The sequence below is a fragment of the Lates calcarifer genome, linkage group LG15 (genome assembly GCF_001640805.2).
Source record: "Lates calcarifer isolate ASB-BC8 linkage group LG15, TLL_Latcal_v3, whole genome shotgun sequence".
Classification (NCBI taxonomy): domain Eukaryota; kingdom Metazoa; phylum Chordata; class Actinopteri; family Centropomidae; genus Lates; species Lates calcarifer.
Window position 1 is genome coordinate 21,177,203 of NC_066847.1, and position 22,339 is coordinate 21,199,541.

The following is a 22,339-nucleotide window of genomic DNA, read 5'->3' on the forward strand; positions in this document are numbered from 1 at the left end:
TGGTACTCAGTGTGCATTAGATTGTGTTTGGTGTGATAGTCAGAACGAGGATGCTTCATTTCACATCTACCAGCTAGTTTGCACACCTCTTTGGCATACTGGTGAGTGGAAAGTGCATTAGTATTTTTAGCAAGTATTTATAGGATCAGCAAAGACTTGTTTGTTATTGTGTTCATCCTGAGCTTAAGTAATTTATGCCCTTTCAGCTGCCCAACTTTGATTAGCAAGTGGAAAACAAAAGCAAAACTATGTTTAAATGTATAACTTCTTCAAGTAGTTATATGAATTTATTTAAATGTATATTTTGAAATTGCATGCTTTAACTATCATTCAAGTGCATGCTTTTTTTCAAGAAGTGCATTATCATGGAGAGACAGGGTAAGATTCTCAGATGAACCCTTGGCTGACCTGAAACTGCTTACACAACATCATGGGCAGCAGCAACACTCTGACATCAGTGGCTGCTAAGTGGCAGAAAGAAGAAGACTGACTAATGCAAGCCAGGGCAGAGGAGAGAAAATGAGTTAAACTGAGCGGGAGCCAAAGGATGATACAAAGCCAGGATGGTAAATGAGGTAACAAGAGAGAACAAACATTCAAACATTACATTGTTACTCTGATTAACCATCACATGATTCAGAGGAATAATGCCTGCCTCATTCTTCCCGATATTCAGGGATTAATGGATCGATTGATGGACTGTTGACAGAGAGCCTAGCTAGCACTTCCTGGTTGCACTTTCCCTTTCTGAGAGGTTAGCAGTGTGCAGGTGCAGCCAGCACGTTCAGACAAGACTAAGTAACAAAGGATATGGAAATATTTCCCATTGGAAATTTCCCTTTAGTTAATCAAGGAAATGAATGAACCTCATTGTTTCCCAATACATCAAATGAAAAATCTGTATTATTAAATGAAATGGTGATATGCCATTCAGAATGTTCCTACTCTGCCTCTGACTGATATCTGAGAAGTGCCGCTGTCCTCAGGACACCCACAACCTGAGAGGATAATGTGAGTTGAGAACTCACAAACACCTTTTTCTTTCTATAAGCTGGGAGCTTATCAGCAGCTGTATTTGTTGACGTCGACTGGATTCGAAGAAGGCTATTAGACATTATCCAGTAAAACGGCAATCATTTCTGCTGAGCTGGCACTCTATTATGGGAAGTTTTGGGTTGTCATGGAAACACCCATTCCTAATCATTTGGCTCAGTGCTGCCGCCCCCTTTATCTCCTTCTATTCCCATCTTTTTTTCCCCTCACTTGTTATCTCTGAGAGTAGAGAAAAACAGAGAAGAGTGAGCAAGAGTGCTGGAGAGGTGGCTAGGATGAGGGGCAGAGACAGATGCTCTAGCTGCCCCCGAGGGAAATGTCTCCCTGTTGGTTCCTCTGGGATGCAATCAGAGCAGGGGGCAGAATTAGTGGGATACTTTTAGGTTTCGCTTTTGCCCTTTAGACTGTCAATTTCTCTTTCCCCTGTTTGTTTCATTTTCCTTGAATCGGTCTCCTCTTCCTGATTTCTCCATCTCTTGTTTTTGCAGTACCTTTACTTTCCCTCAAGGTTGAGGGCAGCACTGAGAGAGAGCAGTGGAAATCTGCTGACATCACCTCCCAAGATCCAGTCATTGCTTGGCTGGGAGAGAAGGAGGTGGGGCAGAGAAAAGGGAGAGAAAGATACAGGGAGGAAGGATGGGAGGGAAGAGGAGGGGGGGCAGGAATTGGGCATCAAGAATACTGCAGCTCCCTCTTAGATTGTACACACACACACACACACACACACACATTCAAATGAACTGGATCATGAGGCTCTAAAACACACGCCCACAACAGCAGCATCACCGTGCTGCACCACAGAGAGAGACCAGCGTATACTCCCATCTCTCACTCTCCCTCTCTGTCTGGCTCATTCTGCCTCATACACAAACACACACACACACACACACACACACACACAGACACGTGCTGCGGGGAAGATCTGAGTGTTGGGTCGCTGAGCATTCAGGCCCACCCACCCCCCCTCCACCCCTCCTATCCTTCTTCTGCTTTCTCACTCTCTCACTCCCTCTCCGTGTTCACCTTGTCTGTTCCGGCTGTATGGTTTATTGTTGCGTCAGAGCCAAAGAGAGCCAGCGAGAAGCATGCCGGGGGAGAGCACTCACAGATCTGTCCCCGACGACAAGCATCCAGAGCAGGGAGCTGAGGAGACAGGGCTCCCTGGACCAGGTAGGACCTCTGGGCCTTGGGATGGAAAGGGGGGAATGAGTATGTAATTAAGCAGCTAGATATGATCGAAGACAGAAAGCGGGACGTAATTTGGAAGACAGAATAAAGACAGTGTAGATGTAGAGTGAGTAGACAGTGTTAAATTGTTTGGGGCAGGAGGGGAGAAAGGAGAGTTAACAGCATGGAGAGCATAGCACATATGTAGTGACTTCTGGGCCAGTAAGACTGTAATAGACTGTCAGATAAATACAATCTACTTTACGCTGCCATGTGGGGAGCAGCCACTTTAAACATGGGTCATATATGTCTGTTGACATGTGCAATGAGTAAGCAGTGATTCAGCGGCACGTTAGCCTTCTCACTAAACCGTATGTTGTCTCCCAGCTTCCAGCTATTAGCAGCCTCCCCAAAGCCTCCACCCCAAAGCTGTCAACTCCCACTCCACTTCTACGCACTCCTCAATACTAAAGCCCAACACGCAAACAATATCCTGTCAAAATGCTCTGTTGACTTTTGTGCAACTGCCCAGCTCACGTTGTCATCAGAATCCCTGTCTAACCCCCCCCACCCTACCTTTGGCCTCCTCACCCATCTCCCTCCTCCTGCTACCCCATCTTCAGCCCCAGTGCCCCCTCCATCCGCATCCACATCCACATCTCTCCATCAGTTTTGCAAGCTGTGAGGACAGTGTAGAGTGGCTCCTCCCTTCCCCCCAGCCTCAGCAGGAACATGACACAGCAGCATGGCAGAGCACTCTGTAGGAACACACAAACAAGAACAAGGGCTTCTGTCTTTTACATTTACATTTTTTTGCCAGTTACTGCTCGTGTTGCTGCTGTTTAACGTTGTAAAATTATGAAATAAGTAATTAAGCAAAAATTATGAAAGAGCAATGGGAGTAGGTGAGGCTGGGTCAGTGCAGATGAGAGATTGGGAGGATCAAGATTTTATTAATGTCCCCTTAATTAGTCGATTAGGCGATAATGAGCACAGAGAACATGTCCTCAGCAAAGCAAAGTCTTATGAATACAGTGTCTCTGACAATTATTGCATAATATCCAGTAGTTTTCTTGAGTACAGCGTATACTACTGTAAATACCTGACAGTGATGATGCATAACCTATTAGTCAGAAAGCTCCCTGCCTCCCCTCTGCTGGAAGTGGTTTACAGTGATTTGCCATTTTAGGTACAGTGTATTAGTGCTTTAACTTCATCATTACCCTGATCTGTTCTTAGGCCTGAGATTATTTTAAGCTTTCATGGCCTGAATCTCAGCAGAGGAGGGAGGAGAGAGAGGTGTTGGATGCTCTGGTTACAGCTTGTATTCTGGCACATTGTTGATGAAAAAGGAGAGGTTAGAGAAGTGATAATGACTAACAAGAGGAGGGGCAGATGAAGACAAAGATGAGAAAGCACATGAGACTGTTGGGGTGTCTTTTTTTCGTGGCTCAGTCAGAGCAGTAGCTGAAATAAGAGGCTGCCCGCTGGGGCTGAGAGCGCTGCAGCCTCTGTGACGCAGCTCCAGTCTGATCAGCTTGCTGCGGCCTACTCCTTGTACAGCAAGCCTGGTGCTCAGTTTCACTGCGCTCCCCCAGAGGAGACTCCAAAGCTGGGCCAGTGAGGGGAAGAGAGGCAGGCATCCTTCGACTATTTGCAGCACTGAGTCTACAGCTAAAAGACAGGGACTGACAGCTATCGTAGGCTAACAGACATAATACATGCCACTGGTTTATTTAGAAGCCTAGCAACACAGCAGTTTCCACATTAAGCAGTCCTTACATTTGACTCCAAGTAATAGCATATAAAGGAAGAGGACATAGTATCTCTAAATGTGTTAATTATTTTTGCTCTATTATCCGTAAGTATAGGCAAGATGCCTTTTTTTTAGGAGGAAATGATAATATGTGTGGGGGGTGCATCTCTGAGTATCTCTCTGATTAGTGGCATGTTTTAGTGTCTGAGGCATGACTCAGCACACACACAAACACACCTAGAGCTTGTTATTGGGGCAGTAATAAGGCAGAGCTGCTAAGTGCTGATGCATGCATCCGCCACCACCATGGGTAGGGCATGAGAGCAGCGAGGGAGGAGAGGCTAAGGAGTTATACTATTTGCAAAGGAAAAAAACAGAACATGGAGGCGAGAGAAGGAAGCCAAGAGTCACAGCTAAAAGTGAAACAAGGAGAGGCAACTATATATACTCATGGATAAAGCAGGACTCTGGGGAAGATTAGATAGGACAAGGTTTAGAGAGAAATTTGAAGGAGTGAGACAAAGGAGCAGCTGCAGAACAGAGAGTGAATTAATAAGTGATATCTGGTGTCCTGGCAGAGCAAATATCTATATGTGTGTCTGAGGGTGTGTGTGTGTGTTTGTAGCAGGCACCAAGCTGAGCCACTTGTGTGTTAAAATTGCCAATCAGCATGTGGATTGAGGTCACCGTGGCAATGGCCCAGTTGAGAGAGCAAATTAAGGTTCTGTTCCCTCCCTCTGTGTTATAGAGAAAGAGGCTTACATCACATCCTCTAGGGATATTTCAGTGAATGTATAGTGTTGTATTGTTGTAATCAATTCGACATAACAAAACCATTAAAGATAATCAGTGGAACTGAAACAAGTGAAGAATACAGTCTTTTATCCCATCTCCTCCCTCCATTTGCTTTCCCTTCCTTGTTCATACATGAGATCCCCTCAACACTGCCCTGACCCAATTTCATTCATTCATCCTGTCATTTTATCTCAGTGATTTCCAAATTCCTGATGACAGTTATAAAGATGGTAGCATGGTCTAGAAGGACAAGAGGACAGAGAACACTGTAATTCAATAAGAGTTCCTTTTGCCTCTGGCTTATTGTGAAATTGTGCATGTTGATAGAGAAAGAGAGAAAGACAGACAAACTCTGAGATGTAAGGTAAGCTACTGTAGTGTATGTAGAGAAGCATTGTGTTCCACTTCCATGTTTTGAGTGTTGTGTACCACAACAGGCAGTTTCAAAAAATATATATTTTTTAAAACAACAACAAAAAACATCCAAAACAGGACATTTTTGTAGCTCTCACCGGATGTGAGGAAGATGAAAAGTAAAGTTCAACCAAAGAGATAAAAAGGCACACTAAAGAAGGCGAAGCCCTCCACATCATGTTAAGTACCACAGCCATATTGTTAAATCCTCATTACAGTTAAAATTTACCATACATTTGTCAAAGTATACACCCCCCACCCCCCAAAGGTTTTAATGCAACTGCTCCTTCCCTCTATTTAAACTGTTGTTTTACATTGCTTTTTCTGTTTTTCAGACATGACCAGACACCCATCTACTGACTCCACCCCCAGTGACAGTGGTTCCTCTCCTAGTGATAGTGGTTCTAGCCCTTCTCCCAGCACTCCTCAAAAGCTTCTCCCAGCATGCACCTCTCCATTCGGACCACGATTATTTCATGTAACACCTAGCTCCACTGGTACTCCAAGACCTCAACCTGAAGGCTCTGACCATCGCAACACCACCACGCCAAGATTGTCTGGAAAGTTAGGTGGTCATGGACCATGTGGCCGCCATGTCCCTGTTAAGATGGAGAGAATCAAGGTGTGTGTTATGTGTTTATGCACATATTTTCAATTTTAGCACAAATATGTTAGCATACCTTAATATGTATGTATAATGTGTTATTCCCAGGTCCTGACTGGTTCTGAGGTGGAGAGTGACTATCAAGAGCCACAGACCATTGACACAAGGGTTGTGATGGGTCAAGAGACACTGCTCAAAACAACAGAGACCCAGAAAGAGAAACCCCTGATTGAGCCAAGTGGTCAGGCTATCCCTTTGACAGCTATCCCAAGCTCTTCAGATCCTCAGGCACAAGCAAAAGAGACCCAGCTGGAAACTAGCAAAGAGGAAATCCAAACACAAAGCCCTAAAGAACAGCAGGATCAGCAAAAAGACCCTGTACAGCCCCCTACCACACTACCTTCCCCTTTTCACAAGCCCCTACTCCTTTCCTCATCCTCCCCAGAGCCTGTCACAACTGATGCCAGTTTGATAGACAACCAGGAAGAGGGTCAAACCCTCTCTCAAAATGAAGTGCCTTCCCTCTCTTTTTCTGAGCTGGCTTGTCCAGTTGCTTTGTCCTTCTCTGAACCAGCCTGTGCTGTTGACCCTCTGCGAGTGGGTGTGCCCTCATCTCTTGACCCCGACCTGTATTATACCGCTCCTTCCACCCCAATCAAAATGGCTTCCCGCTCTTCGCACCTTAAACATCATTCATATCCTGGCTCTCCAGCCTGCCCACTTTCCCCTGGCTCTCCCTCAGACAGTGAGGACCTCTGTTCCCCTCTCACCTCTCCCTCTGGCTCTTATATTACAGCAGAGGGAGGCAGCTGGACCTCATCTTATACATCTTCCACCTCCCCCTCCACCTCTCCCAATCTCCTCCTTACAGAAGAAGCACAGGAGGCCCCTGCTTGCTTTGTGGGCTCCTTATCAGAAATTGGAGATGAAGTTGGGGAGGACAAAGGACAAGTGGGACCAGAACGGGAGGAGGAAAGAGCAGGGGATGTCTGCCTGTACCATCCCGAGGATGTTGTCATGAATTCACGGATAGGTATTACAGGGTCAGTGATCCTTGAGGAGGAGGAGGCTCTAAAAGGTGAAGAGATCAAGATTTCCAGAGAAAGTTGTCGTCCATGCTGGGTGACTGAGGATACATCCCCTCAAAGGAGCAGTAGCAGCCGTAGCAGTGACTCCCAGGAGGATGGAGGAGAGTCTGAAAGCTCACTCTGTCCACTGGAAGAAGCTGGCTCAGGGAGAGTAGAGTACTCTAGACCCATTCAGACAGGCCTGAAGCTGCAACTGGAGGCATGTGTATCAGAGGAACATTATGGCCAGATGGAGGACCACCCACACCTACCCTCTACTGCCTTGACTCCTGACACAGAGAACATGACCATGGCATCATCCAGCCTTAGCCCTGACTCACCTCTTACCCCCCTGGATGCCTTCTGTCCCGGAGCCTTTGACAGGCTTGGCCCCAGTTCTTTCATGCTCTCCCAGGCAGCCTGTGCTGATGATATACCAGAGGAGGAAAGGATGATCCCTGCCTCCCTCATCTCCTTTCCCCTCCACACCAGCCTTATCTTTAAGGCTGATTCAATGGAAATCACTCTCTTCCCCACAGAGGAAGAGAATGAAATAGAAGTTCATGACAGAAATGAAGGAAAGGATGTTGATGCATATGCAGCAGGTGAAGAGGAGGCAGATGTTGAAGATGATGATGATGATGATGATGATGATGATGATGATGACGATGACGATGATGATGACGATGACGATGACGAGGATGATGATGATTATGATGATGATGATGATGGTGATGGCAATGTGAATGGTGCTGCTGCTGCTGATGAAAATAATGATGATGATGAAAGTGACGACCAAGAAGAGACAGGTGAGGAAGCTAAGGTGGAGGTGAAAGTGGTGGAAGAGCTGGAAGAGGAGGAAGAAGAAGAGCAGGAAGATGATGAGGAGGAGTGTGATAGCAAAGCGGTGGAGGATCCTACAGATGAAGACAGCTCAGCATCGTTCCTTCATTCACTTTCAGAGACATCTATCAATGAAGGGTTGGATGAATCCTTCTGTTTTCAAGATGATACAGATGACTCATTAGATTCTGCCTCCTATAATGGGGAGGAAGATGAACGTCTATACAGCACTGAGAGACATGCGCAATCACCAGAACCCACATCCATGGATGCACTTGATTCGACTGACATCCAAACAGAAACTGAACAGGGGTCTAACACTGAAACTGAAACTTTTCACACACAACTGAGCACAGACAAACTACTGGATCATCCCAAAACCACCTGTCTTTCTGAAGCCATTGCTGTCCAGCCCATGGACAACAACATAGAACCCAAACCTCTGGATAAACCTAAACCCAGCGAACCTCAGTCAGACCCTGAACTAGAATCTACCAGTGGAATAGGTCACACAGAACCTTTGCACACGCAACTGAGCACAGATGAACGAGTGGAACATCAGAAACTGTCCTGTCCTCTGGAAGTCATTTCGTGTCCACCACAGTCCCCCAGCAACCTAAATGAGAGTGGCAGTGAGAGTGAGATTATAGATATCGCTGGTTCAACCAACCCCCTTGAGGAGCCTAAAGGCATTCCTCATGCTAACCCTTCCACCATCCCTGTTGTCAGTCATGCTCCTCCTGACCCTGCTGATGAGTTCCACACCTCTCATCCCTCTGCCCCTTCCACACAAGAGACGATAGATTGTAACAGTTCAGTACTTCAGGAAGAATTGGCTGAGGGAAATCCCCCAATGAAAGATACTGATGTGAAACAGAGCAATGATTATTCAGGGGAAGAATCCACAGAAGAGCCAGAAAGGGACTCTTTCAAATTGCTCATCAAGCCTCGACATTATCAGACAGAAAGCCAAAGAACTATTGGAGCCACTAGACTTGTATTATCAAAGTCTTTCTCTAACAAGTCTGATGTCCCAGAGGGGGCAGAGGCCATGTGTAGGCCCAGTATTCACAGGGAGTCTGACATTGAGCTTGACCAGAAGAATGGAAATGCATCAGCTGAGTCCATGAGTGCAGAATGTAGAAGTACTGATTCTGGTCCCTCTTTTAATATGGCTACTGCCACCAATGACTTGAATAAAGGTGTTCTCCTACTGTCCTGTCCTAAAGACCCTTGTCCCAACCCCAGTAATATTCCTGTTTCTGTCTCTTCAGAAGTCATCTCAGAATTTACTGACAATCTGGCACTGACGCCTGAACACTGTCCGGTTGACTCTGCCCAGGAGAATCTGAGGGAAAACACCCTGAGTACAGATGAGGGAGTTCTGGGAGCTGTTGGATCTCCACACTCCCCCCTTGCCATTTCACCGAAAAGGGAAAACTCTGAAACAGACACGAGTAGGGAGATGGGTCCTGGAGCTGGTGCATGGTGTGATGATAGGATGGAGCTAGGGTTAGGATTAGGTTCAGGAGCTGAGTTTGGTGTCTGGGGAGCAGGAGAGTCTCTTTCCCTGTCTCTGGAGAAGAGGTATGATTTAGAGGCAGAGAGTCTGCTAATGTGTGACACAGCAGGCCAAAGCACACAGACGGCTGTGGTCCCAAACATGAGCAGTGAAGTATTTAAAAATTATGACAATAATCTGGGTTCTGTTCTGGATGAGGAAGATAACAACAGTCTGTGTGGAAAGAGTGACCGGATGGCAGATGAGGAATTGGTAGAAGAGGGAACTTCTGAGTCCAACTTGGCCCGCTGGAGGTCCATTGAGGAGATCTCAGAAGCAGGGGGAGGGGAGGATGGAAGCTCCACATTCCCAGAGGATGATGTCAGTAATCTAAATCCAGAAAATGATGGAGATAATACTGACACAAAAATACAAGACACTTGGAATGATTCTAATAATAACAACGACTCTGCCTTTGACTCATTGGAAGCTGCCATGTGTGGAAGTCTGAATGCTCTATCAGAGGAAGTGAGACCCCTGAGTGTCAGTGTCAGTGTTAGAGAGTCTGTGTCTAATATTCCACTTGAAGAGATGCCAACTCAGGTTTCTGACACAATTGCTGATGAAGAACAAGAATTGACAGACAGCTCCATAAACCAGACATTAGACACAATACAGGCACCATCCTCAAATGACAGTGTCTGTAGCATCTCAGCACCATTAGTTGAGACTCACATGGACCCAGCAGCAACAAATAAATATTTTGGTTCGCCAGATAAGTCAAGATGTCATACTCGTCCAGAGTGTAAGACAATCACTCCAGAGAGTAATACAGCATTTTCTTTGCTACATGGATCCTTTGGTTCCTTTACTCCTAAATGTAAATCTAATGAATCAAGACCAAGAAAAGCTGGTCAAGACAAGGTAGAAAATACCAGTTTTTCATCAGAACCAGACATTGTGAAACCTCAGACTGAGGGCCAGAAAGAAGATGATGTGACTGACACACTTGTCAATGAACCAAAGACTAAAGATGCCTTCAGTGGACAGCAGAGTGTTGTTTGTAACTCAGGGGAAGAAGATAAGGAAGAAAAAATGGAAGAGAAAGTAAAAGAGAGAGGTGAAGAGAAAGATGAGGAGAGCAAAGAGGAAAGTAAAACCTCTCCTGTACAGAATAGCCCAGAGCACTTTGCATGTCACACCCCTAAGGGGGAACTTTGCACAGATAAACCCGTTGCTGCTAAGAAAGGGAGGAGAGGAAGGCAGAACAAACACAGGGCATCCCAAAGAGGCAGCCATGCTGACTCCAGCCCTGAATCTATTGATGATCCAAAGAGTGATGAGCCATTAAATACCACAGCAGACGGATGGTCAAAGGGGATTGCAGACAGTTCAAAAAGTCAGACAGTTAGCAAGGCGGACAACAAAGCTTCACCGTTGGACTGTCAACAGAGGACATCGGGGACAGACAAAGCAGAATCTAGTTCACAGATTCAGGAGGATAACAGTTCAAGTCCTGATGTCAAAACTTCTAGCCATGGACACTGCAGTTCAACCATGCATATCCCAGACAACCTCAATGCCATGGTGGCATTGAGCCAAGAATTACAAAAGAAACAGGAAGTGCTTGATAACAGACCGCTATCTGATAGTCAGAGAGGAATTACAGTAGACATTAATGATAACAACATAGATACTGGCCACAACCCACTTATCCAGGATACCATATCATGCTCTCTGACTTCACTTCCTTCCTCAGCATCCTCTGATTCGTCCTCCTCCCTTCTACCTTGTGCCTCAACAGAGCCAGAGGATGATCTTTCCACACCTGTGCAGGAATCCCAACCTGTCCCCTCAGCCCAGCAACAGTCATCACTGTCCACATGCCACACCACTCCTACCCTTTGCTCCACTTCTCCAACAACACAACAAGCCCCTGATTCCCAACTTCTTCCTGACAGCAACCTCCAAGAGGTTGTCCTTTCTACATCAGCTGCCACAGCTGCCACAAGTGTCTCCTCACCCTCATTCTCCACTGCCGTTCCATTAAACCTGTCCCAGCCCACCCAAGAATCATCTTCACCTGGGTCAGGGACTCAAGATTCAGCATGTGTTCCAGACTCTATTTCCTGTCCCCAGTCTCCATCCAATTCACAGTCTCAGCCTAATCTCAACGCCCAGTCTCACAAACAAATCAAGCAAGGTCGCACATGGAGTACACAAGACAGGTGCAGAGGTGAGTACAGAATTGATGACTAGTTAGACTGATATCACAATGCAATACACACTAAGGAAGTCCTTATCCTCTTTGCTACATTCAGCTCTGGCAACAAATAATATGTGTTATTCAAATTGGGATTGTTATCAAACAAAAAATGGCCACTATATTCCCCTCATCTGTTGATTTGAGAGTTTGTTAAAACAAGTCAAATGTGTGTCTCCTAATACAACCATAATCAATTAATGTGTGTTCTGTAAGGTCCCAATTTGGCAGAGGAGGAGACAGATAGTGATGATGATGATGGACTGCCTCAACGTGGTCACAGATCCCAGTCCAGAGGAGTCGCAGGAAACAGAAATGGATTGTTGCAGAGCGAGTCTGGTCCCTCCAGTCAACGGGAAATACAGCCTTTCTCTGCCCACCAAATAACCGACAGACAGTCAGGCTGTCCAATCAACCACAGCCATAAGATTTCTGAAGAAATTGACCTATCTTTCAAAAACAATTGTGAGTTATTTTTGACTCATATGGGATAGAGAAATCCCCTAAAATTCTTTTGCTTTCTTTTGTACACTCCACCCTCAATTCTTTTGGCCTGTTTCCACCTCTGTCTCTCTGTTTGTACAACCACAATCACTGTTGCTCTGTGTTACATTTGTGAGACATAAATTTTATGAATTTTTTTTTCAGTGCAAAGCACTGTTTGAATTATGGATGAGGCTTTCACCAAGGTTTTCTCTATCACCATCAATAGCACATTTCATATGATGTAAAATCACATAGTCTGAGGATATAATTAAATTTATTTTCCATAGGCTAATTCAATTCCCTGGTGTTGATTAGATGAGCTTTTGGAATCTATAATGAATACTCTTCATCAGCACTAATACCCTCTAATTACTATGGTAATTAGTTTATATAGCAGTAAGGATATGATACACCTCATTTTCATGTTCTTTTATGTGTGTTGAACATGTGCTTGTATAGGTTCCATACTGGCTTCCTGCAATGAGTCTGAGAGTGAGGGGTCAGTGCCTGAGCTAGAGGAGCCAGAGCCACTGAGACCATCAGAGCCCCAGGTGAGACTGTTCATGCTGTTTGTATGAGTAAAACATATTATTTAAAATTCATAACATGTTAACCTGTATAGCATGTAGATCTTGACACAATGATTTCACAGTTGGAAGGAAACTGCTTTCTTGCATACCGATTGCCTGAAACATGTCCATTTTCAATTGCTGAAGTTTAGGAATCCTAATTAAATTGTAATTTTCTCTTATTTGGCAATATTAGCTAATGCCAGTAGTTTTTTGTTCTTTTTTTGAACTTATTATGACTTATAATGCCTGTTGCTGCTGTTGCTATAAACATAAAATACATTGCTTCTTGCGTGCACATGGGAAAACAGAATTGCCTGGCAACAGCAAAATAGTAACGTGAAACCTTGATTGTACTCATCTTACTTTTATCTTACTTTTGGTGATATCAGCAAAATTGACTTATGGCAAATCAGCAAAACTGAAATATGAAAATATCAATCATTGCTATAGTAAAGTAACTGATATTTAGCTTTTCCTTCAGTCTCTCTCCTCTGCAGATGAAGGGCTAAACAGACCAAAACAGAGCCGCAGTGAGAAGAAGGCCCGCAAGGTCAGATGACTGGCTGTATAAAAATACATGAATAAAGTGATCAAAAATAATATTGAAACTTATTATGAAAACAATATTTCTTTCATTGTTTAGGTGTATATGACACCAGTGTTTAATTTGTGCTATTCTGTCTTTCCTTCTCCTTTCTCACGCTACCTGCCGCTGTATGTGTATGCAGGCCATGTCTAAACTGGGTCTAAAGCCAGTCCATGGTGTGACCAGAATTACCATTAGGAAGTCCAAGAGTATCTTGTTTGTCATCAGCAGACCAGATGTATTCAAAAGCCCTGCATCAGACATTTACATTGTATTTGGAGAGGCAAAGGTAGGTCTTTCTTTCCTATTATTTAACCTTCAGAAGATCTATAGTATTTCCCCTCAATCTCTCCTCTCCTCTCCTCAGATTGAGGACCTATCTCAGCAGGCTCACAAAGCAGCTGCAGAGAAATTCAAGGTGCCTGTGACCTCTTCTCCCTTGGCCCCACCTGTCCCACCCAGCCTCACCATCAAGGAAGAGAGCGAAGAGGAGGAAGAGGAGGTAGAGTCTAAACTATTGTTTCCGAACACCTATGTATCACTCTAACCTCAGTAAAGTATGATGTAGTTCTCTTTAAACTCTTAATTCTGTTGTTAACTTTACCTCATACATCTGTCTCTGTCTTTTTCTTTCTATCAATACATCAGGTGGATGAGGGAGGTCTTGAGCAGAGAGACATTGAGCTGGTGATGGCACAGGCCAATGTGTCACGAGCCAAGGCCGTCCGTGCGCTGAAACACAACAAGAATGACATTGTGAATGCTATCATGGTGAGGAGGAAGGATGGGGAAGGAGGGAGAGGAAGAGTGAGAGGGTAGGGGGAAGGCAGCTGGTGAACAAAATAATGAGTCATAGCCAGTGAGCGGGGAGTGTGTTGAGGGGGGGGTGAGTAGAGGAGAAAGAGCAGAGGACAAATGACAAGTACAATTTCTCTCCAGTAACTGAGCAACCTCTACAGTTCTGTAGGTCATCAGTGCAGTTTCATGCCCACTAGGTGGCAGCAACAACTCATACTCAGATAGCTGCGAGAGTTTTAAAGTAAAGATGATGGTTTTTGCCTGTCGAGGTGGGAAACATTATGAAGCTGCCTTAAGATCACTGGCTGTCAGAAGAAAAACACAACCTCAATAGCTGTGAAGTCACTGCTACATATTCTAGTTTAATAGCAACTACAATTTTCTTTTTCATCTGAGTTTTATGTTTGTTTTTACAGTTCCATTTTTCTCACTTGAAATTTTTTTTTCTCCTTTCCATCTTTCTTTCCTTTTTCCTTATAGGAGCTGACCATGTGAGTGAAGGACAATTTGAATTCAGACCCCCTTCTTCCAGCCTATAAAGCCTAAATGCCACTGACTCTTCTGTATCGCTGCTCCTGTATGTTGCATCCCCAATATCTGCTAAATAAAGTCTGTTCCAACGTGGTCTGTGACTGCACCATGAGACTGATTTTACTGAAAAGGTTGCAGACAGTTTGGTGTTTGAACATTAGGAGCAGTACATGCCTTAACTTTCTGCAAATACATGAGGCCTAAATTTAAAACCTTTTTTGTCCATTTGCAGGGAATTTAAATATAGAATTTGACATTGACAATTAAGTTCTAACTTATCTATTTATTTATTTACTTCTCTAGTAACCAAACTCCACACTTTTCTTTTACTAGTCCCCTGCTCTCTTCCAAGTTTAGAAATTATGTTGGCCTACTTTGTTAGGTGTCCAAAAGCCAGAACTAAATGATCAGAATTTTTTTTTTTTTCTAAATGTAAAATCTGTTAAAAGTGTAAAATGTTGCAAACTGGAAAACAAACCCCACATTCAACAAAGAAATGGAATCTGCCATCACACTCAAAACAATTGACAATAACATAGTGTACATGATTTTTTTTTTTTTTTACAGCTAGAGGCCTATATTCTTAAGTGTTGAGAAACACACAAATGCTTATTTTTCATCAATATCTCAAACTCTTAATACACATGAACATATAGTATACATGTAATTTCATGGTAACAAATTGGAGCTTTAATTTATGAAGCTCATCATGACATGCTGTTTATTTGTGCACTAGGTGGAATATAGGCACGGCATATAAAAATATTTTCTGGTAATGGCTTTCTTAAAAAAAGAACATTGCTAACATGCTGCACTATTAAGATTAGTGTATACACATACTTGTTTTCTTATTTTGCAGAAGCAGTCTGCAGATATTAAAGAAATACTTTGCACTGCTATATCGGATTTTAAACACAGAAGATTTATGCCATTCTCACAATTATTCAGACCTTAAAAACACCTTTGGAAAAACATGCTCATTACTCAGTGTTTACATATACAACTGCTTACATTGTTTAAAATGTTTTATCATATTCTTCACCAGCAAACACTATGCCGGACTCAGTGGTTCCATTTTTCATTTGTCATTATGAAATGAAACTCTAATTTTCTTCTGTTTCTTCTAATCATGTCACACAATACTGATAACACTAGCAGGCATGGACAGATGCTGAATGCATTACTGATAATCTATCAACTTTATTGTACAAAACTGATTAGAGTACAAAAAACACATCTGGGACAGCAGTGTTCTGCTTTGACAAGCAGTGGCAATAACACAAACACATACCAAACATGTTGAGTCATGCAGCTTTATATTACAAGCAGTGACTCCATATGTAAATGTGTAGTCCTTGTCCTTCTGACTAAATTAGTTCACATTCTTACACAAATACAGATGTGAGGCTATGGTGGATTTCAGTGTGTGAAAATATAAAAGTACTGGAATTAATGAATGAAATACTGTCACAGGTAATGTAAATGACCGTCAGAATCAAGATTACACAATCCACATGGTGCATTTGTGTTGTTAGCAAAGTCAAACAGTAGTGCTTCTTTCATACACATCCCTTTCCAAATTGCAAACATAGGACTTAAAGCCCAGTACATTTCATCTTCTAGAATCCATATAAGATCAAAGTATGGCAAGAATTGGTGCTCTCCTGAGTATTCTCCATAGCAGTGCATGCAGGTAACTTCCCTCCTGCAAAAAGGAATAAATGCCTTTGGGGATCTAGACACCTTTAGGAAGTAGTTTTAGCTGGGAGAACGTTGTTCTCAAAGTGTCCCTGGTTAGTGATATTCCCAGCTGGGAAGTATCTTGCCACCACAAAGGAAGAACCATCTGATGCAGTGGCCTTACCAACGCCCAGTTTTTTAGTGCTCTTCCACACCATTGCTGTGAAATGGCCTAGGTGGAGAGTGGAAAGAGAAATAAAAAATTTAAAAAAATGAAAGGCAGAAAGGCAGGGGAAGATCAAGTGCAAGTGAAACAGACTCTTATGACACAGCTGAAGCTGAGCGCTCACAGACTTAAGTTGCTCTAAATATTTACAGACAAAGGAATTTTAATTCCTCTAACACTCATCAATCCCAAACCTCTCCCTTCTCCCTGTACACTTAATAGCTTTCTTTCTCCATCAGGCAACTTTATATGAATCAGTGTGAATCACTGTGATGAACTGCTAGGAATGATCTGCTTCATGTGTGATTACGTTGAGCAGACTCTCAAGAACACTGGAGTGTGAGGCCATGGGAAACCATCTGCAGGAATTAGAGCAGACTTGAAATGACACGTGGGCTTAAGGAGTGATACAGAGGACTGTGGTTTTCCATCAGTTTCCCCTCAGCTGGTCACTGAGTCAGACAGTCACACACTGACTGAGGTGTGACATCAGCAACCTGCCCCATGCCTGGGTGAACGTGACACTGAGACAGAAAGACTGACAATGTGCGAACAGAAAATGACAAAGAGAGACACAGCAAGAAACAGACACACTGAGGTTAATAAAAAAAGAGGAGAAAAAATGAGATGAGACAAGTCAAGAAAATATGGAAACACATGAGACAGAAAAATGTTAGCACATTTAAGTAAAACTCATATTTTAAAATCTCATTCTGCCAATGAATTGGCATGAATAGTTGGCTAAATTTTAATTACTTGTTTTATCTAACTAACAGTATAGAATCCAGAGATATTCACAATCGTATTTATTATCAAAAAACATCAAATGCTGACATTTTAGAAGCCATTACTGGTGAGTTTTTAGCATTTTCTTTAAGTAATGACTTGAACTGATTAGTTAATTATCATAATAGTTACTGATTAATTTTCCCCCAATCAATTAATCAACTAATTGTTTCACCACTAAATTATTTTAACATGATTTTACAGGTATAACCCATATTGTTATACACTGTATGTAATATAGAAAAAATTCTAATAATTATTTAGGATTATCCTGATGATGAATTTAATCATTTTGCCAAGTTGCTTATTATTAATCAAAGGAGGTTCGCCACTGACTGATACATGGAAGAAAGCGAGACAGACAGACACTCTTGTGTGTAAATCTCACCAGTGCCGGAGGAGAATCCAGGACGGTTGAAATTGTACTGTTTCACTTCATCATACCAGCGGTCTGCCACGTCCTTCCCTGCACACGCACAGGACAAAGTGTCACCTCAACTTAAAGGACAATCAGATCAGTCATGTGTTGTACATATTAATCAGAGTGACAGCAATGTAAGAGGTCTGCACCCTGCAGCTACAAATCCCCTCTGGGCACATGTTGTTTACAGCGCTGCACTTTTTGCCACCCGATGCAGCAGTCTGGGAGATGTTTTATGAATCAGCGTGCTCGCATATTTCTGCGGTGAGTCATGGTGTCTGAGGTCTCATACACAGTGCAAAGTATTCGGGAAATAGATCCCAGCTGTTCACTTGCAGGGTGGGAAAGTCAGCATGGAGCATCTGCTTTAAGCCCCACAGACTAAACTATTGTATCTATGTGTCTTATTATGTTTGCTGCTTATGTCCTACATACATACAACTACAGGAACAGTTTAACTCTGGCTAAGTGTGTGAGAAAAGCATGAGAATATACACATAATCTGTCAGGTGGTATATTTAGCATGTGTGTATGAACCTGATTGGTCATAAGAGGCCCACGCCAGGTTCTCTCCACAGCTCCCTCTACTGGACTCCACACTGTGTTTCAGGATCCGTGTGCTGGCCAGACTTTCAGCATAACTGTGAACAGAGACAAAGAAAGTTGTAGAACAGAATTGCTTCAATTTCACTTTTTCACCTTTTCATTATGAGCCCTGCTAAAAGCACATTTCTGCACTGGACAAGTTATCAGCATGAGTGGTGTATACTTTACAGGTCATCAATTCTTAAGAAGTCTCTGTTTTTAAAAGCTTCCTGCGCTGTGCTGTCCTCCACCCACAAGATAAACAGTCTAAAAAATCTTAACCTTAGAGGTCTCATCTGGTGGAACTCTGATGTAGGCACAGAAACCAGTTCCTCTAAAAACTGCATTCGATATTTGGATTAGTATTGTACTGGTTAAAAGGTCCGTACAATATTTTCATTAACTGTTTAGATGTTGTAAAGTTCTAAAGTTCAGTCTCTACAGTGGCAATGATAGTGTTGATATTTTGACATCATCATTTATGAATGATCCCCAGTTTACACTCTATCAACATACTACTACAGGGATGACGTTCAGCATCTTGGCCTGGTAACAACTTATTCTTGTCTTTATTTAAATAACAGTATTGACAATCATTTGACTGTTATATGACATCAGTGACTCTCACAACATGGTGTGGGCCAACCACAGACCGTAAATGCCAGGGAACTCCCTCCTCAGCAATGAAGCCTCTTGAGCAAAAGGACAAATTTCTTCAATTCTACAAGTCCAGTGAGCTTTGTTACTCACTTTGTTGGATTATGTTCTAAATCTAAAGATTGTTTCTCTTCTAAACATACCAATTATTCTCAAGACATGCAGCTGTAAATGAGCAAATGATGCCTTAACCTTGCTCCTGAGCAGAGATTAAACAGTTATGATTGCATAATTCTGGCGTTTGCCTTTACAAATGTCAGTTGACACAAAGGGAAATGCATCATTCATCAGGTTCCAGTGAACTGTTCTGTGCTTTAGATGGTTAATAATCTGCAAATGTAGATATTTACCATCAACACAGTATTTTAAAGACACCCATATTAACAGAGGTGTAGATTTTTATCATTAGTTATTATATACTGTAGCTTAAGGGCTCTCCTTTTAAAATACAATAAAATCAACTTATGCAACATGGATATTATTGTGCTTTGAGTTTCATATCATTCATTCATTCATTATCTATACTGCTTATCCGTTAAGGGTCGTGGGGGTGCTGGACCCTATCCCAGCTGTCACTGGGCGAGAGGCGGGGTACACCCTGGACAGATCACCAGTTTGCCAGTCCGTCGCAGCGCCAACACGTATAGACAACAACAACCATTCACACTCACATTCACACCTGTGGGCAATTTAGAGTCACCAATTAACCTAACATATGTCCTTGGACTGTGGGAGGAAGCCAAAGTACCCAGAGAGAACTCACACAGGCACAGCAGTCTCATATCAGGTATAATAAAATGAAAAGTTGTTAAGTATCTCACTGTTGCTTTTGCTCCATCAAACATGTTCCAAGAAATGGACAGAAAATTTAGTATTATCCAAGTATTATCCAAGACAGTTGCCTATCCTGACACTACTAAACAAGTTTGCATTTACCCAATGGAACAGATTCTCTTCAGTAACTTCTCTGAGTTTATCTGGAGTTAATGATACAGAAAGTCTGGAAAATAAGTTTCATTAAAACCTTATTGGAATGAAATGTTAATATAGCAGCAATTACTGGCAATGGATTGTCAACATAACCTGTAATTACAATGAAAACAGACCAAAGACCTTCGATATTGAATCATATTTTGCGGTTATTACATTCGACAGGCTAGACTGGAACTGTCACCCTTATCCAGAGAGAGTTTGACAGTGACTGGTATGCGTACTCTCTGCTAATGAGGTTTCTAATTTGATCTGTGTGCATTAACCCACCGGGCAGCCTCTCTGCTCAGCTTGTTGCTCAGCTTCAGTGGAGGAGCCTGGTGCTTTATCCTGTACTCATTATGGCACTGCAGCACCTCTTCGGCGAACTGCTTTGAGGCTGAAGGAAGAGAAGACAGAGACAGAGGGGTCAGACAGCCGCAGAGAGAGAGAGAGAGAGAGAGAGAGAGAGAGAGAGAGAGAGAGAGAGAAGGATATCTGACAGAGGCTGACAAAGGAGACACGATGATGCAACATGAAGACTCATACATGACTGCAGAGTACAAACTCTGAATCTGAGTTTGATTCGCACCACCTACAGACTGACTGACCTCAGACAGTGAGTACTAACTTGATGACAGATGATGGATGCAGAGTGGAAAACGTCATCCACATCACCCCCCTCTGCCTGGTGCCTATCACTCACAGGCCTTTTCATAAGTCCTACAGTCACTCGAGTGCTCACACACAATAGGCACATTCAAATAGTCACACAGAAACAATACAAATACCAGTGCTGCCAGCATTTACTCAGCATGTTGCAACATGAATCTTAACTAAGAGTTAGTAAAATGGACGCACCATTAACAAAGAAAATAAATTAGTGGAAAAGAAAAAAAGAAATGTAATTTTGCAGTTCTTTATAGTTCCTACTTTTCAAAGCTCACAAACACATACTGTAAACAAGCAAGCTTGACACTCAGTTTCACTGGGAGAAAGTTCTAACTCAGGCCAAACTGATACAATCAAAGTTAAAATCCTCTGGGTGCAATTTCCACTTACCTGACTTTCCCATGGTGCTGACACAGGAAGCCTTTCAGTAAGATCAGTAACAAGCTTGAACAGAAGCGGCCTCTCCTCTGTCTGGTTTTCTGTTACTGTTCTCTTTCTCTCTGCCTCTTTCTCTCTTGCTTGCTCCCTCTCCCTCTCTCTTCCTTTTAGTGCTGTCTATCGAACGGTGATGCTCTGAAACAGCTGCTAACGCTTGTATTTTGGGCCTTCAATTCCACCTTGAACTTATAGCAGTTGTGCAAAGTTCCCCTTTAGCTATTTATCTGGATGTGCTGATCTTTACGTAATATGCTGCTTCCTCAAGTTTTGTTTCACTTCATTCAGCACAACCTGCCTGTCTGTCTTGTAGCCACACACCCCACTGACTGCATGCCCAACAACTATCTTTATGTCTCAGACAAGTACACACCCACTTTGTGTCTTTACTTTCCTACAAATGAAAGGGGAGCCCCAGCAGTCGTTGATGACATAATCTCTGTGAGACACATGCCCATATATGGGCTCTGTGATTCTTTTCTCTGCAAGTTGGTAGCTAGGAAAAATGTTACTCCCAGCAACCGTAGCCAACACAGTGGCTTTTCTCACCATCTACTCTGTTATGATGCAGCACTGTGTTGATAATGTGCCACCAAGCACAATGGCAAACTCTGAGGTAGGTCACAGAGTGCACACTGTGCATCAAGCTCACTGCTATTTCTGAACTGACACGTCTCACCTTTCAATACATCCTTTAATTTTCACTAAAGCTGATATTTTCAAAGTGCTGCAGTCATAAAAACTTTACTGGGGTCTTCCCACTTCTGTCTTTTAGTTTCTGTAGTAACTTCTGGATTGCTAAGTTATCCAAATACAGCCAGTGATTCTTTAACTTCCATCCTGGATGAAAAAGCAATGATTGAACAATTTGCCTACCGCAGTTGACACACAGGAAGAGGCAGAATTACCATTCATCAAACTGCAGAACAGGTTTCTACTATTTGTTTTGTCTGTATGGGGTATGCTACCTCCTGTGCTTTAATGGTATTTCCGAACTGAGATATTCATCATTTAGAAAAAATAAATGACACCTGTTTTAACAAAGGCAGGAATGGTGTGCAAAAGAACCTCACAATGGATTACCTAATATTTTACTGCACATCACATAACTCAGCTTTTGAAGTTTTCTCTCGAGTTTTTGTACAGGCTACAGCTTGTATAAAAAATTAATACTTTAGAAAAGTACCCTTTTCTTACACCATGAATCAATAGGAATTCACTGTGTCAGCACCAGAGTGCTGTGATGAAACTGTTTAATACATAACAATAAAAGGTTGAGGCTTGACTGGCTAATCTCCCAGTTGTGAATAACAGTTTATCCACACTTTGTTAGGCCTGAATGAATCAAGGTCAGTAAACACACACACTGTGGCCATTGTGTTGATATCAGTTACTGCAGAATGTGAATGTAGCCTGTCTATCAAACAACTAATGAATAGATTGTCATGAAATTTTCTTACAGCCATTCTTAA

At 42.8% G+C, this 22,339-nt stretch overlaps 3 protein-coding genes across 3 annotated transcripts in view; 1 reads left to right on the forward strand and 2 right to left on the reverse strand.

Annotated features, from left to right (window-relative positions):
- Positions 1 to 13,815, reverse strand: part of LOC108892214 (ATPase H+/K+ transporting subunit alpha) — a 30,024-nt gene extending 16,209 nt beyond the window's left edge. The window contains exon 1 of the mRNA XM_051076377.1: positions 13,712 to 13,815. Coding sequence (XP_050932334.1) covers positions 13,712 to 13,720 — 9 coding nt within the window. The 5' untranslated portion in view covers positions 13,721 to 13,815. The remainder of the gene's footprint in view (positions 1 to 13,711) is intronic.
- On the forward strand, positions 43 to 14,530 carry nacad (NAC alpha domain containing). Its single transcript, XM_018689605.2, has 10 exons — positions 43 to 2,223; positions 5,521 to 5,807; positions 5,898 to 11,436; positions 11,680 to 11,928; positions 12,409 to 12,500; positions 13,003 to 13,071; positions 13,250 to 13,396; positions 13,475 to 13,609; positions 13,756 to 13,878; positions 14,386 to 14,530. The coding sequence occupies exons 1-10, from the start codon at positions 2,139 to 2,141 to the stop codon at positions 14,398 to 14,400; spliced, it is 6,741 nt and encodes a 2,246-aa protein (XP_018545121.2). The 5' UTR covers positions 43 to 2,138; the 3' UTR covers positions 14,401 to 14,530.
- Positions 14,531 to 15,620: 1,090 nt separating this feature from the next.
- On the reverse strand, positions 15,621 to 21,210 carry glipr2l (GLI pathogenesis-related 2, like). Its single transcript, XM_018689619.2, has 5 exons — positions 20,823 to 21,210; positions 20,052 to 20,160; positions 18,087 to 18,190; positions 17,517 to 17,594; positions 15,621 to 16,348 (listed from the first exon to the last, which is right to left on the reverse strand). Exons 1-5 carry the CDS (start codon positions 20,833 to 20,835, stop codon positions 16,182 to 16,184), a joined length of 471 nt encoding a protein of 156 aa, XP_018545135.1. The 5' UTR covers positions 20,836 to 21,210; the 3' UTR covers positions 15,621 to 16,181.
- Between the last annotated feature and the right edge of the window lie 1,129 nt (positions 21,211 to 22,339).